Source organism: Monopterus albus, unplaced genomic scaffold, assembly GCF_001952655.1.
Source record: "Monopterus albus unplaced genomic scaffold, M_albus_1.0 scaffold4.1, whole genome shotgun sequence".
In the NCBI taxonomy this organism is placed as follows: domain Eukaryota; kingdom Metazoa; phylum Chordata; class Actinopteri; order Synbranchiformes; family Synbranchidae; genus Monopterus; species Monopterus albus.
Genome location: NW_018127884.1, coordinates 4,400,536 through 4,419,280, shown reverse-complemented (window position 1 = coordinate 4,419,280; position 18,745 = coordinate 4,400,536). Strand labels below are relative to the sequence as shown.

Genomic DNA, 18,745 nt, shown 5'->3' with positions numbered 1-18,745 from the left:
ATGGAAATAAAAAAAAAAAAAAAAAAGGTGGTTAGTTTTGCAGGCTGCACTGATCTGAACCTTTGGGGGGCTATTGACAAAATAAAATAAAATAAAATAAAAAATAATAAAATAAAATAAAATAAAATAAAATAAAACAAAGCTTCGGTGGAAGCCGGGATCGAGTCGCTTTTACGCATGAAGTTAAAACTCCTTTCTCTCGCTGCTTGTCCATCAGTATAACACTGAAATGTTTGGTGGAAGTCGTTAAGGATGTTTTGACACTTTCTGGATATCGGCCTGCTGAGAAACCACTTATAGCTCCAGAATGTCAAGAATAGTAATCAATCTTTTTGAGAGCTCATACAGGCCCTTTATAATGCCTGTTAACATTTTTATTATCTATTCATCTGAACAGAGATCCTGGTAAATCAGGGTGAAATACAATTTAATAATCAAGCCGCAGATATGAGGCTTTGAGTAAACTGTATCTTTTAGTCCGAATCACGAAGAAAGTGTGTAAACGAATTGTTTCTTAAATATAAGCGCTTCCAAAGACTATCCCTCCATTTCATACAAGTTTGGAGATTTTTTTTTTATCTTATGTAAAGTAAGCTGCAGAAACGTTCAGTTCTTTACTTCGTGAGGTTGTTTTTTTTTTGTCTTCTTTAAATTACACTCTCAGAGTTAGAATGTTTCAGCGAAATATATCAGTCCATGTTTACTCCAATCAAGGAGACAAAAATATAACTGGCCGGATTCAAACTGAAGAAGGCAGGAAAAAGCAAAGCTACGCTGTGGACAAGGAGAGCTCTGGCATAATGCAAGTCAGATGTTAAAGTTCTCCTTTTGCCTTTGTTTCCCTGCTCACACATTTAACCGTTCAGATGAGACAAATTAAGTTCGCGTTCATGCGTAAATTATGTAAAGATGAGTGTTTAAAAACTGGTCTGATGGTTGTTTTTCTTGCGATTGTCACTGAATGAAGGTTTTAGCTAAACCATTTTTTTTACTCATGTCTACTCCACTAACTGGAAATAAATTGCAGTAAACTGTGCTCAACTTACTAGCTGAAGAGAAAAATGATAAATGATTCTTGATGTTTTTATTGGAAAATACTGGAGTATTTGACTTCCTGGCTCATTTCTTTTTATCAGACCTGTATTTTATACAATCTCCAGGGAGTTTTGTTTTTATAATTTGTGGCTTGTTCTGTTCAGTCAAAGGACATGAGTAGTGGGCTCAGAGCTGTCTGAAGCTGCCATCAGACATTTTTGGATGCTATAAAACAGCACGCTGGCCTAAATAAACATTTACATGCATTTGAATGACTACAAAAGCAGTTCTATTATTTTTAGTCAACACATTGCCAATAATGTTGTCACATGAGCTCAACAAGGTAGATCTTGGAGTGTTGACAGTTTTCAGAGCAGTGTGGTTAAAGAAAGATTTTGTTGGATGCCTCACAGCAACCATACCTGTCAAAAGCAGGATAAAACATAACAAACTACCAAAAATACACATGAAAACTTAAAGTAAAAGTAGCAAAACAACAATGTAAATCTACTTGAGTACAGGTAACCTGCAAATTTTACTTGAGTACAAGGTAAAAGTACAGACAGCTAAACATTCGTAAAGTTTTAAAATTAAAAGTACTCATCACAGAAAAATGCCACCTTTCAGAGAGTTAGTATACTAACACCTTGTGCACATTTGGAGACAAATGAAGCAGCATTTTAATGTTGTAGTTTTAAAAAATCTGAGCAACTTCTGTAGGCAAAATAATAATCTGCAAAGTAAAAGTTCAGTATTTATGAAATCTTGCATTAAATGGAGCATCTCAAGTAAAAGTCTGAACAGTAGTAGTGGAAAAAAGACAAGCTGGAGAATTTATATAAAAATAGTCAAAGTGGAGAAAATAAACCTTGAGGATAATTCAACCAATGACTTCGGCAGCTACCTACATGACTCTGTGAGCCTCCAGAGACAGCACACTTCCTCTGCTGATGTGCCCGTGTCCTCTCTCAGTGTTTGACCTTTAGCTCGGCTTTCTTGCCCTCGTCTGTTTGGAGAGGAGGGCGAGTGCCTCTGCATGCACACAGCAGACAAAATCCATTTGAAACCCCAATTTAAAACTCACTAGTGTCAAAGCAGAGCTTTTTTTGCAACATTTGGTGTCCAGTTTTACACCGTAAACATTTAATTACACCAGCAGCACAAAGGTCGTACTTTGTTGTTGAATTGCAGCCTTGATTAAAGCGGGATTGTGCCTTTTATTGCTTTTTTGTCTTGTACAGTGACTGAGATGTGCAGATAGGGTAATGGCACTGTTGCACTAATGTCACACTGCTTGTGTAAGTACTGTTTCAACCATAAATGAGACTTCAGTCTAGTTCTGTTGCCCTGCAAGTGTACAGATTTCATTCTCCGCAGAGACAGCTGGAGACATTTATCTCCAGTAGAACCAACATCCAGGTGTAACTGCCTTCTGAGGCTTCTTCACTCCATAACAAAGATCTCATCCTCTGCCTTTTTGTTCCTTCACTACCTTTAACCCAACACAGCCATTTCAGTCTCTCATAATGGCCGTCTGCGCTGATTGGTTTGAGCAGGGAGTAATGGGAACCAGGCATGCAGCCCAGGCAACTGCAGCGCACTTCAGCGAGTCAGTGATATGAGTGGACGTGACAAGGACCCAGGATCATTTTACCATTTAGTTAAAAGTTTGGCAGGGGAATTTACATTAGGCTCAGTTTGCATGGCTGAGTGGGAACAGCAGGGTAACAAAGGCTCATGCAGTCCAGGACGTCCTTTGGTCTCTTTGTCACTGCTTCATGTAAAGTGAACACTGATACTGCACCAGCTGTAGAAGGCCACATCAAGGCTGCAGATCAGATGTATGTATATATATATATATTATCTGTTGTGTGTGTAAGGTGACTTTTCATATCAGCTGATTTTATTTGATTAGATTAAATTCTCTATGTTATATTTTCACTGCTAAATCATGTTTAGTATATTTTTAACTGTAATGAATGACAGTTTTGAGGTAACACACTGAAGGCTTTCTGCGTCTTTTTTAAGTTATTGCCTCCTTGTGTCCAGTCATATGACTTCGCCAGCGTTGTATCCATAGCATTTCAAAGATAATCCTTAATTTCTGGTTTTTAGAAGAAAAAAAATGTTATAATGAAGCAACTGGTGCTTGAAACTGAAATTATTGAATAGTAACTTGGCCATTTACAGCAGGACCTAAACTTATGTTAAAAAGATATTTAACTTAATTTTTATTTAAGTTTTTTATGTGATACTGACAGAAGCTGGTGTAGCCCTAAAAATAATTTAACACTATTTTTGCAAGTAGCTGTTTGTCTCGTCACCGTGTCTTAAATCTCGTGGTAGGTTTTGTTGGACACACAGACCTCAAGCCATTGATCTTTCAGTAACAGTTTGTTGGTAAATGAATAGTTGTATTTGTACCATTAGACAATTAAGTATTACTTCTCATCCTCGTGATCATATAGTGCAGTGGGAGTCTAAAACCCCCAGCGTCATTGCAGGGCACATTGTAACCTGCTGCTGTTTGAGCATTTAGATTTTCAGTCCATGAATCACTGGTAGGAAGAAGTGTTCGTGCATGTTGCCTGCCAGTTTGCCAGCAAAATATTTTTGTCTACACAAAAATGTACTTTAGCAAGTTTTTCCCCACTCGGATGGAATGTTCTCTTTCGATCGCACAACAAAAACATAAGAGGAAGGAAATTCTGTTTTGCTCCAGTGTGTGAGAGAAGGGAGCTGATGGGAGGGAGGGGGACACGGAGGGGGAGTGTGCGAGGAAGACGAAGAGTGTGTCAGAGGTGATTTATCGCTCCTTAGTTTTATGGATTTTTTTTTCTTCAGTCTGAATTTTGCACAGCCTGCTGAGATGGATCATCACTCTGCTCCGTCAGCAGTGTTGAATTTCAAAGTGAATGGCTACCTATCGCATAGTCCAAAAAGAAAAGTTTCTGTTAAGAAAAAAATGTTTGTAAAACACGCCGACTGTTTCCGAATCACATACAAAATGTACTGTGTCTGTGGGCAGTGTGTATTGCCCCAGAATGTTTAGACAAGCGCTCCAGACATCACACCAAGCAAGTATAATGCCAAATGATAGTTCCATTAATTCTACATCCAGAAGAGCCAAGGTGAGAATTCAAGAACAGAGGACCAGAGAAACTGTGACTGTATCTTAAGCGGTGGTGGGAGAAGCTTCTGTAGGTCAGAAGAGCTGTCTGTTTTTCACCACAAGGTTGCAAAATTAACAAAATTTATGAGGCATCATTTTTTGATGGCAGCCTCTCTGTCTTTCGTTATTGGTACTGTGGCTTTTCCTACACCCCCTATGTGCAGCTGCAGCTGTATTTCAGCTTATGTTCACTAGCCTGCTGATGCTGTTGTATACTCTCTCATCTTTATGGATGCTCACAGTCTGGTTTTTTACTTGTTCAGGCAGTTCCTTAGCATTTGGAACCGTGTTGCATTAGACACAATGTAGTCCAAAAGTGAATGGTGTGTGGCTTTCATGGGTTCCTTTATAACCTTGTTCATACAATTAGCCTTAGTTGGAAATCACAGGTGTAGTCAGTGTTGTTGCTGTGAACACAGGTGTTCTCACTGTTGTTGCATTTAATTGTCCCTCTCAGCCAGTATTTTCAATGTCTCTCTAACCTGTTTGTTTTTAATCCTGTTATACTGTGCAACAGTCTTAGGCTACCATTTTGCTGTTTTAGCAAGGTTATAATTACAATTTATATTTATTTCTCAGTCTCTTTATTAAGATCTAACCAGAAAAAAACAGGAAATATGTACATAATATTCAAACATTTTCAGAACAAAAGGGCTTCTGCAGTCCAAACTGTGACCTCCCTTTGCACTTAGCACAGCTTGAATTCTTTTGGGGAGACTGTCTTGAAGTCCTGAAACCATGAAAAACCCTCCACCATGTTTCACTGAAGGCTGCCGGCACTTGTTCTTCCACCTCTCTCTAACTTTTCTTCTCACATGCTGTCAACGACTGGACCTGAACATTTCAATCCATAATACTCTTTTGGACTTTACATACATTATCTCAGCCTTCTCTCCTTGTGCCCTTCTGAAACAAGTGGTTTCTTGGCTTCTATCTTTCCATAAAGGCTGTTCCTAATCAAGCTTCTTCTGACTGTGGAAGGATCAACTTGGCATCCAGATGAAGCTGCCAGATGCCGAACTGGGTCCTTGCTGGATTTCCTCCGGTCTCTCAAAGAAGAAGCTTGAAGGATCAACTTGGCATCCAGATGAAGCTGCCAGATGCCGAACTGGGTCCTTGCTGGATTTCCTCCGGTCTCTCAAAGAAGAAGCTTTGAGAAACCTCTCATCAGATTTTGACAGTTTTTTGATCTTCCATTCCTGTTTTTGTCCTTGACCTTTCCAGATTCTTCATATTTTCTTAGAATACCAGTTTGTTTGCTGACATTTTTGTGTTTTTGAATATTGTGTACATATTTCTTATATTTTCTAGCTGCATTCTGACAAATAAACATTGCTAAGACAACTAATCTAATGGTGACTAAGACTTTTGCACAGTACTGTACATAAGATAAACAATTCTACACTTCACTTTCCATCCATCCACTTTTCTGAGATCAGGTCATGGTGGCAGCAGGATCACCAAGGTAGTCCAGACATTCTTCTCCTCAGCAGTGTTTCCATAACCTCATTCTTTTGGTCACTACCCACAGCTTTCGGCTCAGCTCCTTCTTCACCACAATGGTCTGGTACAACATCCGCATTACTGCTGATGCTGCCCCTGTCCACCTGCCAGTCTCATGCTTGGTTTTACCCTCACTTGTGAACAAGACCCTGAGATACTTAAAACTCCTCAAAAACCCTGATGAAAATGGTCACTTCATGTTGCGCTACCTCACCTGGATTAGGGAAACCGGGGCACCCTGCAGGAGCCAGACCTGGGAGGGGAGCTCACCAGTGAACGTCTGATAGCCAGGCCTTGGTCCATGAGGTCCAGTCAGACTCAGCCTGAAGCAATGACACAGTGCAACCGCCCTGTAGACCCACCACCTACAGGGAAAGAAATCAAGGGTTGAGTGCAATGCAAGTTGGGCGGCAGGCTATGCTGGGCACCTGGGTGTGTTGATCACTGGCTGCATAGACTAGCTCTTGGAAAAAACCCCTACACTTCAATTTAAAAATAATAATTACTGTTGCAGAGTGAAGAATTGAACATGTTAGTGATATTGCACTGGAGTGTATTCAGTTTCACTGTCTACTGTATCATCATTCTTCTGTTGGCTTGATTGTCCAGCCCACACAGCATCGGGCATACCATCTTTTCAGCCAAGGAAAACTATTATCCACTATTCAAAGCGTCATGTGACATCCCGATCCTTACGTCAGTAAAACAAATGTCATAACACAATTAAATACTTTGCTGACATGTTTCCTGTATTCATCTACACAAAGTGTACTTTCTTTTTTTCCATCTTTGTCTTTCTTGCTGTTTACATTTCCCTACTATTTCAAATAGTTTTTTTTCAAGTTTGAGCATCATGTTGTTAATCTTTCTACATTACTGTTTGGTGTGTAATCTGTTGTTTCCCTTTAACACTGTGAGCTGGCCTCGGTCATCCCACTAAGCAAAAAGGCAGGGATGGTGCCTGTCGCTTTACAGCCAGTTAAATTACACTTTGATGCTCCCCATATATGAATTAATAGCCGTCCATGTTGAATGTCTCACCCACAACAAGGTCACTTTGGCACTGATATACACACACACAGGAAGTGCCTCACAATATTAGTAGAGGTAGTCAAATCTTATTTTGATCCAAGTGTCAACAGAGATATGCTTTATTGTAAAAAATAAATACTAAAACTGTTGTGTACTGTATGTTGGGTGTGGAAATTTGTTCTGTGGTCAGCTGAAAATATAGACTGATAAGATAAACTGAAAATTACTGTTCTGCTTGCTCTGCATTTTTAATTTGTGCAGAGCTTTCCCTGTGCCCACCACACACAGCTGCACCTCTCCCCTCTACACTGTGCACAGTCATTGGAACAGATGTTGACTGCTGGATCCACTGCATTCAAACAGCTGCAAACATTCAGCATGATATATTCAAGCAAAAAGAAATGAAGTATTTTGTGAGTTTTGCTGAGTTATTGTTGAGACCCAGACATTACATGCAGAAGTGCAGGTGTAAGCTGAATTGTGTGTAATGGACAAAAAAAAGCCAATTGAATCAATAAAAACTGAGATGGAGATTTTGATGTAGCATATGCCTTATACGGTCACTCTGTGCTGCCTCTTTGTAGATTTTGTGTTGTTCAAACACATGGCATTCCCTGCAGGAGGGCCCATTGCTGTTCACCTTGGGTAGTGTTGGAGAGGCTCACAGCTACAGCAGATCACATGGATAATAAGCAAAAGATTGTCACAATATCCCACTCCTGCCAAAAAAACATCAGTGACATGCTATAAACAAAGGCCTTTGATCAGTGAGAGGCCTCATGATTCCAAACAGCCTGACAGCTTTCACCTCATGGGGACTGTGGATGCCAGCCAGGGAAATATGATGAAATAACTAGAGAGCATTTATGGTGGGATAAAACCCATTTGCTCCATTGAAACCTTACAGGATATCTCAGTCATGGATAGCAAGGCAATGCTGCGGATGTTAGACCCCCAGCAAGTGGCCTGCCACCAAAGCATGACTCCACAGCCTGAGTCCATTTAGGCCACAGCTCCAGAGCTCACTGGATCTTGCAGGGCCGAGCTGCATCTGGTCTGATAGATTGTCATCCTACAAAAACTGCACTGTGTGCAGGGGTCTCCAGCCAATCTCTCCTTGTACAGCTGGATAACATACATACAGCGCTTATCTCAGCGAGGCCACAGCCAAGTGAGATACATGCACAGTGTGACATTAAACCTTCATATTCTTTGGTTCTAATTTTAATACTCACTCCTCAATAAATATGTAAGACACAGATAGACATCGGCAGTGGTGGAAGAAGATTCCTTACTTAAGTAAAAGTAGCAGTACCACTATGTATAAATACTCTGTTACAAGAAAAAAGTCATGCATTCAAAATGTTTCTTAAGTAAAAGTACACAGTATAAGTATCAAAACATACAGTACTTAAAATACTAAAAGTACTCATTATGCAGAATGGCACATTTAAAATTAACATACATTATATTGTAACATAGGCTGAATGAAGAAGGAAGCCAGAGACTGAATTTGCCTTTTTGTGCACTACTGTGTGCCCCATTCACTGCACAACCCCACAGCGCCGCCTTTTATTATCAGCACACACAGATGCAGTACTGTGACTAGCCACTAGGCTGAGTCTGGTAGAGGAGGCTCACAGGCAACATTAACCAGCCTGGAACCATGTCCTATAAACACACATCCACCACAGCTCAAATAGAGACAGCGGCAGGGTGACAAAGAGCTGCCAACTTAGACAAGAACACTGCCAGAGTCACGGCTGTAGAAATTTATGATCAGATTGCTGTGTGAGGTTTTACAGTTAAATTGCATCTATGATGAAATCAAGTGCTTGTGATGGAGAGAGAAAAGAGAGCACAAAGTCAGGACTTTCTCGTTTTGGATAGCTAGAAACGACTGCCCAGCAAATTCACTGTGACAGCCCTGCTGCCAGGTGACTTTGCAGTTGCATGATAGAGCCACATGCAGTGGAAGAGAGAGTGTGAGTGTATATGTAAGTGTGAGTCTTGGAGCAGAGGTTGTATTGGTTGGGAATGATATGCTGTAAAAAAAAAATGCAGTAACTTTCTGTCCGTCTCAGATTGTGGCCAGGGTGTCTGTTCCCCAACACATCACAGAATACTCTACGCACTACAAATGGATCCAGCCGATGATCCAGGTCATCAATTACACAGGCAGACAAACAAATCAACACACTTACTCTTCACTGCATGGCAACTGATTTCATAACTGCCAGAACATTTCCTCACAAATAGCAAGAAATTACTTTGATCCACCCTATCAATCTCCATGAATTATTACTCTGATCCTATAAATACATCATCAGTTATGAATGTACTGTCAGAGACAAGTGAGTAAATATTCAATTTAGATTAAAATTTCATAGTAAAACGTTTTGCTATTTCCTTTTTTCCTTCCTAAGGCACTCACAAAATGGTCAGTGATTGTCCCTGGTGGCAACCACTGTAACAAAATATGTTTCATATGACAATAGAGGCATCAGATCAGAAAACACATACAGTAATTGTGGTTTTGACACATTTTGTTGTTTAATTTTACAGACTGAAAAAAGAGTATCAGCATTTATGTTCTAGCAGCTTATGGGTTCATACTTTATGAATTAAATAGCAGGTGCATTTTTGTATGGACACGTGAAATGCTTTAAAGCCATTTCCCAAAACTGTTTCAAAAGTACTGCAAAAAGTTAGTTGCAGTACTCGAAAAGAGGGAGATGAGAATCTTTGAAGTGTTAACAACTTCCCACGTGTACTAAACTGTCTTATACCCATCTGGGGAATCCACATGCACGACTTACATCAGTTAACTGTGCAGTGCAGCGTCAATCTTGAGAAGTTGTGTCTTAAATGCACATCTATCTTATTACACTTCTATATATTGTCCACTGAAGGTGACACATTACCAGTCAAGTTGCTTTTCATGTACAACAACACTTTTCATGTACAATAATGACTTTTATACTTGCCTTTATTTTCATGTTCGACAAATTCACATATACCTGTTTTGATGTCACTCTTATATTCCTGAAAGAAATATAAAAACAGCCCATGTGCTGATGTGTTCTTAGGCAAGATACCGAACCCCAAGTTGCTCGTGATGGCCTTGCAGGGACAACACTGCCATTGGTGTGTGTGTGTGATGGCACCAACAGATGGTTGTCTTGGTTCTGTACTGGACACAAATTTGTGTGTGTAACATACCTGGCCAATAAAGTAATTATGCTTATCTCTTCCACAGGTAAAGACAGTTCAGGTCTGACAGACACTGATTTGGTCCCAGACACTGAACCACCTGGAATGGACACCGCCTACCTGACAGTGAAGGATCAAGGTGTCAAGGCAGCATCTGAAAGGCCACCAGGCACTGACTTAGCAAGCCCTCAGGACAAGGCAGATGGCAGCGACAGCAACAAAGGAAAGAAGAGACGCAACCGCACAACCTTTACAAGCTACCAGCTGGAAGAGCTGGAGAAGGTTTTCCAGAAGACGCACTATCCTGATGTTTATGCTCGGGAGCAGCTAGCACTGAGGACTGACCTGACAGAAGCTCGTGTGCAGGTAACGCAGGACATTCAACAAGGAATGTAATGACGGCTAAATAGGCAAAACAAGGAAAAAAGAAAAAGAAAGAAAAAACAGCTGATAAATCTAAACAAGGAAACACAAACCTGAAAACATATCAGATTTCTAACGACAGATGGTGGTTAATTAAAAACATTTCTATTTACAGTAAGGTGGCATGACTTCATGCAACCACATTCCTGTCTAATCAGTAGGTTTTTTTAAAAAAAAGAGAAAGATCATGTTTAAACAACGTAACCTCATGGATCCTTCAACATCTGCAGCTCTGCAGAGATAACGTCACTCACAGAACAACATGAGAGATAACTGATAATGTGGGAGTCAGGGGGAGAGAGCTGGGGAGTGGGAGTTAACAGAGGCCAGGGGGCCCAGGGGGCCCAGGGGGCTGAGGGCTGAGATGTCTGGGCCTCATATGTGCAGCTCCAGCAGAGCTGACTCCTCACCATATGAAGAAGAGGCATTTGACTCTGCGGTTTCTCCATTGGAAGGTCTCATTGGCCATATTCTTCTGACCTGAAATCAGTTCAGATGGCTTGTAGTCATGCCTGAGGAGTACAGTACCTCTGACTGAAACCCTTCTAGTAACATTTAGGCCAGATTTGCATCAAAACAAGCAATGACTGCTGTAAAGCTGGTGAAAAGAGAAAGACACCTCCATTATTTCTCTATCTGTGAGGTGGATGTGTATGTACGCGCATGTAGCGCAGACTACCAAAGCTCCTGGATTTTCTGTGTTTTTCTTTCATTAACATCCAGCCCAGACAAGAATGTGTCCCTGCTGTGGTCTCCAGAGTAGGTGTGAACCTCTTCCCATGGGCTTTGAGCAGCTTAGCAACTGACATTTCTGAATTTTGAGGCTTGTGAAATATTCCAGTTTTGCTAAACATGATACAAAGATACACTGCACCGGCTACATTTTAGCTTTGTGCCTGTGCCGTACATGGGATGAGATAAGAACTCGATTGCAACCAGTCTTCTACACGATGAGCTGGAACTGTGACTAGAAAAGCTCTGTAGTGAAACACAGGAAGTCTGTGCAGCCATAGGGTTATAACTCAACCCCGAGTCTCTGTAGGTATGCTGCTCTGCTCTGCTGTGCTTTGCCGCTCATACTATCAGAGACCTGTCTGCTTCAGACGGATGCAGCTTTACAGCCCCCAGCTCTCCCTGCGGCCCTCTTAAACACTCAAGTTAAAAAGATAAAAGACACAAGATGACCTGTCAGTCAGAGAGCAGGGCTCTGTACTCTATTCAGGTCAGTCACATGCAAAACAACTCACAGCTCATGAATTCTGGGTCTGGGGCAGAAAAAAACTTGCAGCCTTTTTCATTTGAATGGTAAAACTAAGAAATGCTTCAGAGAGGGTGTTCACTTTCTGATGGTTCTCAGAAAAATCAGCTGGCAGTTAAAAAAAATTTCAGGTTTGGGAGTTGCTGCTTTTTCTGTCTCTGTATTTCAAAGGGAGAAATTCAGTTCAGATTTGAGTCATATGCACTACAGATACATGGGGAGGTCAGGGGGTTCAAAAACATCTCAGATTTGCCATTCTGTTATTCAGAGAGCTTGGACGGCCGAGACCTAGATCCAAAAATTGAACAGAAGATGAAACAGCAGAAAACCCTTATTACACCAAATGACAGACAGAAGGGACGATGGTTGTTGCAGCTGTGAGTTTTAACTTGTAGAAATGTTAAAACTGTCAAGTAACATCTGTCACTTTATGAACAAAGTTGTTTCACTAAGAAGAGGTGAGAAAGCGTGAGAACATTTGTAAAAACAAACTGAAATTCTGATTTAATGTTTTAAAATGTAACTTTTAATTTGACATAATAAATAATTAGTCAGTTCTAGAGCTGAATTTAGTTAACCGGTTTGGTGATTAAAAAAACCTGTTGCTGTTTTCAGAACCAATTAATTGTTTAAATAATTTTAAAAGCAAAAATGCCAAACAGTCCCTGATTTCAGCTTCATAACTGTAATGATTTGCTGCTTTTATTTGTGATACTAAACATAGCCTTTCTTGTTTATAGACAGTTATTTATTGTCTACACTTTATAGACTACATAACAAATAAGAAAACATTATGCATAGCTGTTCATACATTTTCATAATGAGAAGCTGTAGATTTATAATACTGTATATCTAAAACTTTCAGCCTTGGCTACAACACATTCACAGTTTGCATAAAGCAAATGGAGAAATCCAATTCTGTGATATATTTGTTTTGTATCCGTCCACAGTGTCCTGGACTTAGCTTTAACTGACACCAGATCTAAGAAATGATGTGGTGGATGTTTTAACAAAAGAGAACAAACTCACATTTAATGAACTATAACAGTGGACAGAGGAAAACCGAAGCTGGGCTCAGCCTCAAATAGCTTTTCGTTTGGTATGGAAGCTGACATGAGTGACAGCAGAGGTGGGTTATCAATCCTTTGAGCCAGTCTCCCACTTCAAAGTGTTTTCTGCCCCATACAGCTCTCCTGCTGGGCTCCAGTTTGGCATTTCTCTGCTTTTTCTCTCTGGGGCTATAACATAAATAAAACCTCATTGAAAGTCAACCAGCTACTTAAGCTGTTAAGGTCTGTACCAATTACTGTCACAATGCAGTGTGTGTATAATAGCCAACAGACTCAGGGAGAAAGCTGAGAGTGATCAGATGAGAGTTGTTGGTGACAATGTATACTGAAGAGTAGAGACAGCTTACAAAACTTATTTTAATGTATAATAATGTTACTGGGGGGAGAAATATAGTGATCTTTTATAGAGTTGTAGATCCTGAGTAAGTCAGTGCAGAGGAGGCTGCATAAAAGCATCAAGGAAAGAAGGATTATGTCCTTTGTTCTGTGTGTTTCTTTAATTTAGGAGGGAGACAGCATCTCATAGCAGGAGTGTTTGGCCTCAGGAAATTAAAAAAGAAAATGCAAACACACCCCAATATAATCCCATCTCACTTTTCAACCTCCCGTAGGAGTAGAAAGCAGAAACGGCTTAGGACAAATCACATCAGCAACAAAGGCAGACATAAAACATTTGTGTTGCCATAACCGGACAAAACGTTTGCTGCTTTTGTCAGTTAACAAATAAGCAAAAGTGTTAATATTTCTTGGAAAGAAGTCTGATGTGTTGAAGATCGCCATTTTTTATAGTCACCCTTCCAGTCTTTTAGCTGTCCTGCATGGGAAAACTTTTCCATTTCAAAAGGAAACGTATTTTTGTCTCTATAGAAAAATATTTCAATCAGATTTGAGGGAACGTTCCTGTTCAGGCTTTAAATGTACAAAGATACATTGACTTCCTCTTTATGAATTTTCAATCTCACCTCAACTCCAAACTCAGACAATTTCACTCCTCAGGTGTGGTTCCAGAACCGAAGGGCAAAATGGAGAAAGAGGGAACGCTTCGGTCAGATGCAGCAGGTCCGAACACACTTCTCAACAGCTTATGAGCTTCCTCTTCTGACGCGCCCTGAGAACTACGCACAGGTACAGAAGGAGAACTTCAGTGCACGGTTGACATTTTCAGATCCATTAACTCTAAATCATATGAGCTCAACCCAAACATGATTTCAAGGAACGCGGGTTGATTGTTCTACTGCAGTTACATTTATAGTTTCAGCCATTTCTACCTGCAAAATGACCATTTAAAAGCCGTCATTTTTTTTGTTGAAGAAAGTTATGTGATTATGTTGTAGCAATGAATTATATGGTCCTTTTTAAAAAAAAAGTTTGGCAAAATGTTTTTGCGTGAGAGATGCTTGTATTCAAAATATGAATCTTGAGCCAGTAGGTATGTACGTTAACAGCAGAAACAGTGACAAACAAAGCCTGGGAATGTTCCAAAAAAAAAATCTGGATAATTGCCAGCAGTAACTTAGCATAAACACAAGTAAATGGGATAAACACCCAGTACTTTTCTTATAATTTCTGTCAGGATCCATTGAAAAATGAATGAGCTAAGAAAACAAGGTCTGCTTAGAGAAATAAATGAAATGGAAAAATGAAATGAATGAAATGGTCCAATGCCACAAAACTGATTCCCCATCAATATTTCAGATTCAGAACCCTTCCTGGATCAGCGGCAGCAGCGCAGCATCTCCTGTGCCGGGATGCGTTGTGCCCTGTGACACTGTGACTCCCTGTATGACCCCTCACCCCCACTCTGCCAGCGGGGTGTCTGATTTTCTGGGTGTACCGAGCGCTGGAGGTCATGTGGGACAGGCTCACATGGGCAGCATGTTTGGAGGATCTCCTGGCATGACTGCAGGCATCAACACGTACGATCTCAATATGGACCCTGACCGCAAGTCCTCCAGTATTGCCGCTTTGCGCATGAAGGCCAAAGAGCACAGTGCAGCCATATCTTGGGCCACATGATGGGTTGATATGTGCGGGATGAAGGACCCTTGTTGACCCCTGGACCTTGTCGGTGACTCTAAAGGCAACAGCGGCTACCTTCATAAATGTTGCTTTAAAATAATTATGCAAATACATGGATGGGTAATGATTACTCAAAAAGAAAATGAGATCTGGCAAGATAAGTGGTGTGGCGATGCCATGTTTCTCAACCCATCAGGTGGGAGAAAGCAACCACTATTGGCGACAGAGCTTTGTGTAGAGGCTGGTCAAAGGTGATGCTGTACTGTACAACAGGAGTTGTGGTCTAGTACTGTTGATAGCAGAAGGCAAATGTTAGGAAGATTAATTTCAAACAAATCCATGCACTTATTTACTAAAATACAGGAAATTCTGTTTGTACAGTGCTTTTAGGGTCACGGTAGTTCTTTGTTCAGGTGCTGTTTTATTCTTTGGGTGTTATTTAAATTTTGAGTGCTATTGTGTTTTTCCCTCTTGTTGTTTTACCTCTAATTTGATTTGACATTTATTTCAGCAAGCGCCCTTAAAAGACTGAAATTTAAATTTTATTTCTTACATGTTGTGTACATATTATTCTAAAGCAGTCTTTATCAGCATTAGCATATGTCGAACCTAAGTTATGCCATTGCTAAGATAAAGCTACAGAAAACTGTTTATATCCAGCACATTTGTCACATTCTGAAGTTTCTCATACCAAAACCACCATTAAAATATCCACCTCTAGGTGTATATTTCATTGACTACAGAACTTAGAAGTGGTTGTACCCTCTAGCATTTAAAAGTCAAACAGAAATGTGGTTTGTTTTAATATGGTCAGAGTGAGATCCACCTGCCACACACCGACTCAGCCTGCTGATGGCCAGATTGAGGAAGAAACGGATGAGGAAGAACAGTATGTGTAGGGGCGTATGAGAGGGGAACAGCAGGCCTGCTGCTCTCCGGACTGAAGAGCCTGCAGCACCAGTTTCCAAACAGAGCCAGCTCTGTTTTCAGGAGGACAGAGTCCAAGAGGACATGACTGTGCCCCTTGCATTTTGAGTCTCAGGAGTTTCAGAGAGAGAAGTGCCTACTAGTCAGTCAGACTGCCAGAAATAACATCGAGACCAGCAGCCTCCACCTTTGAAACAGAGGAGGCCGGCTGAAATTATACAGATCATGTTGACACTTTTAAACACTGAAAGGATGTCAGTGTTCAACAGCCTCTTCTGGACTTAAGTATGGCTGTGTTTGACTGTCAAAGCTGACCAGAGAGTGGTCACGAAGCAGCACTGGCATATGTGTCATTGTGCTCCTTTTACTTTTACTCTCATTATTTCTGTCACAACCAAACAAAGGAGGCCACTGACCAGAATAATGTAGAGTAATCTTGAGAAAGGTTTAACAGCATCTCAGTAGGATGTGGCACCAAAGACAACCCAAGCACAGGCTGGAGAAAATACCAGCTTCATCCTCCTTCCCCAGACACCTTGAAGCGCTATCTTTTACCGCAAACACGTGCATGTTCATCACATAGGGCTACACATCTAACATACCTCGGGATGATGGTGAATGATGGTATTTGATCTTAGCAAGTGAGGCAACAGGAAGAGTCAAGGGGATTTCTATAGCAAAGATGTTACAGATGAAGTATTAGCAAGTGAACAGAGACACTGTGTCTGTGGTTTTTTTGTAATTACCTACTTTCTAGGTACTTGCAAATTTGTTTGTGAATTTGCACCACTAAAGTGCAATATCAGCTGGGTACTGCGTTATTATGTAATCTCGTGCCTTATCTTTGGGCCATATGTCAAAGTCTAATTACTTTAATATATATTACATGGGTTTAATCATTTCATTGAACAAAAAAACTAACAGACAAAAACTAATTGAATGGAATACCACCTGACATCAGGTGGTATTCCACTGTAGGTGTAACTAGTCGGTTTCCGGATCTCTGGACAAAATATAGTGCATCTTCCATGTATAGCAACCTGTGTGCACTGTCCTTGAAGGGACCCAACAGCGAATACTGACCACAGACAGGTTTATTTGACTACAGTTAGAAAGAATATTTGGGAAATTGTGAACACAAAGTAACTTTGCAGCTGTTTGGGAGTTTCAGTATGGGGGCATGGATCAATTGTAAAGTTTGATCCCAGCCTCATTAGCTTTGATATATCTGAGCAGGACCTACTTTAGCAAAACCACTGACATTGTCAGTGTAAAGCGCCATGAGGAATCTTGTTATAGCCTTTACTCCAAGTTTATTTTTAACTAAGATTGGAACCAAATGTCTGGAACCAGGCAGAGATGAGACCCATCTCTCGGATCCCAGATCTTATCCTTGTAGCCATATCGTCATAGTATTTAAAATTTAAAATAGTAAACCTTGTTTTTCCCCTGGTAACTTCCTCCTCCAGTGACAGAAATAGGAGATGAGGTTTACCAATGTGGTTATGCATGTTATTCTTTTGTTTGCAAGGTTTCAAGGGCTTGAAAAGCAAACCTGATACTGTGTAGCACACCTTCAGGCAGAGCAACCATTCCTAATTCTCTAAATGGAACCACATTTACTGTCCTTCTGGGCAGGTACGAGAAGTGGAATGCAGGCTATAATCTGTCAGCAGAGCACATCACCCCAGAGTCACCCAAATTACATCCAGTTTTACTCCCCGGTCCAAATCCAAGACATATGCATAATCCTCACTATAGAACACACATCCCAAAACTGAAAAGGTCCCCTCACGAACGTGGATATGGGGCCCCCTGTGCTCTAGCTCAGGGGTTGGACAGAGGGCGAGCCGAGAGGCATCTGCTGTGTTCTGGTGTTCTGGGAAAAGGACAGTGCACACAGCTGTGCTCAGGGGGTAAATGCAAAACAAACATGCCTCACACATGCTTCCCCCTCAGCTGTCATGGATCTGCTTTCAAAGATTCACCCTCAGTCCTAATCACCCACCTTGACACACACACGCACACATATACACTGCACTGGGCCTCTCTTTTTGCTCACTTCCACTATGTCCACTAGTCCCAAGCTGCAGCCCCCCATCCCCACCACAGTGTCCAAGGCACAGTCACAGGCCAGCACAGGAAAGCCTTTTAATTAACACCGATCCATGTTGAGGCCGTGGGCTGCAGTATTGTGTGTCAGGACAGGGCCGTCTGTTTTCTAGTTGGTTTAATGTAGACCGTTCCACTGCACAGAGGCACAGACATACTGGCATTCAGTAGCTCAGGTTTACACCATACATACTCAGTTTTTACTCCTTTTACTCTATAAATCTCTTTATTCTTGGACTGAAACATCTCAAATGATGTCTTCCTCCACAAGAAAACTCTCTCTACCCCTAGAATTATTTGTCCTACAATCATATCTTGTTAATGAAATTAGCTTTACATAAACAACCAACACTCTGTTGTCATCACCTACTTTTCTCATTTTATAATACTACTGAAGTCAAACAATCAGTATAGGAGGAAAAATATAACCGTGTGCTGTTGTATGAACATGCAAAAAGGACTTAAGTGTTACAAGGCTTTTGAAAAATGGTACTAATTAGAAGTTTTGTTATTGTGTAAGGCAGTTTAAGTATTCTTGTGTATTACTTTTCTCATTTTGTGGGACAACGTAACTTTTTTTTCAGTATGTAATTATGAGCTTCAAAAGGGTTTTTTTGTGGTTTTAAGCTGTCTTTTGAAATGAGTGTATGAATTTACTAATGCTTGTGTTATGTTTTGTGTGATTAAAGAACAGTAAGTTATTGCACTTCAATTCAGTCAGTATTGGACATTTGTTAAAAGGATGTAGTAAACGCATGACAAAGTTAAAGCAGTAAAAGCCATTTTTTGCACAGTAACTGTGATGGTTGGTCCCTCCAGCTCCTCAGCAAACCAAATGATACCACAGCGTGGTAGGAAATCACCACAACTATTCTACTCTTAGGATTTAGAGATCGGTCAGGTCACTACCAGGTTCAAGAGAAGCCTGTCAAGTCATAACGCCCAAAACAGTGGTTGGCCACATATTGTAAATATGCTGTC

The 18,745-nt window shown here is 40.7% G+C and overlaps 1 protein-coding gene across 1 annotated transcript in view; it reads left to right on the top strand.

Moving 5' to 3' along the window:
* Window positions 1-18,360, top strand: part of alx4a (ALX homeobox 4a) — a 20,475-nt gene extending 2,115 nt beyond the window's left edge. Inside the window, exons 2-4 of the mRNA XM_020605595.1 lie at window positions 10,002-10,321; window positions 13,703-13,831; window positions 14,402-18,360. Coding sequence (XP_020461251.1) covers window positions 10,002-10,321; window positions 13,703-13,831; window positions 14,402-14,722 — 770 coding nt within the window. The 3' untranslated portion in view covers window positions 14,723-18,360. The remainder of the gene's footprint in view (window positions 1-10,001; window positions 10,322-13,702; window positions 13,832-14,401) is intronic.
* The last annotated feature ends 385 nt before the right edge of the window (window positions 18,361-18,745 follow it).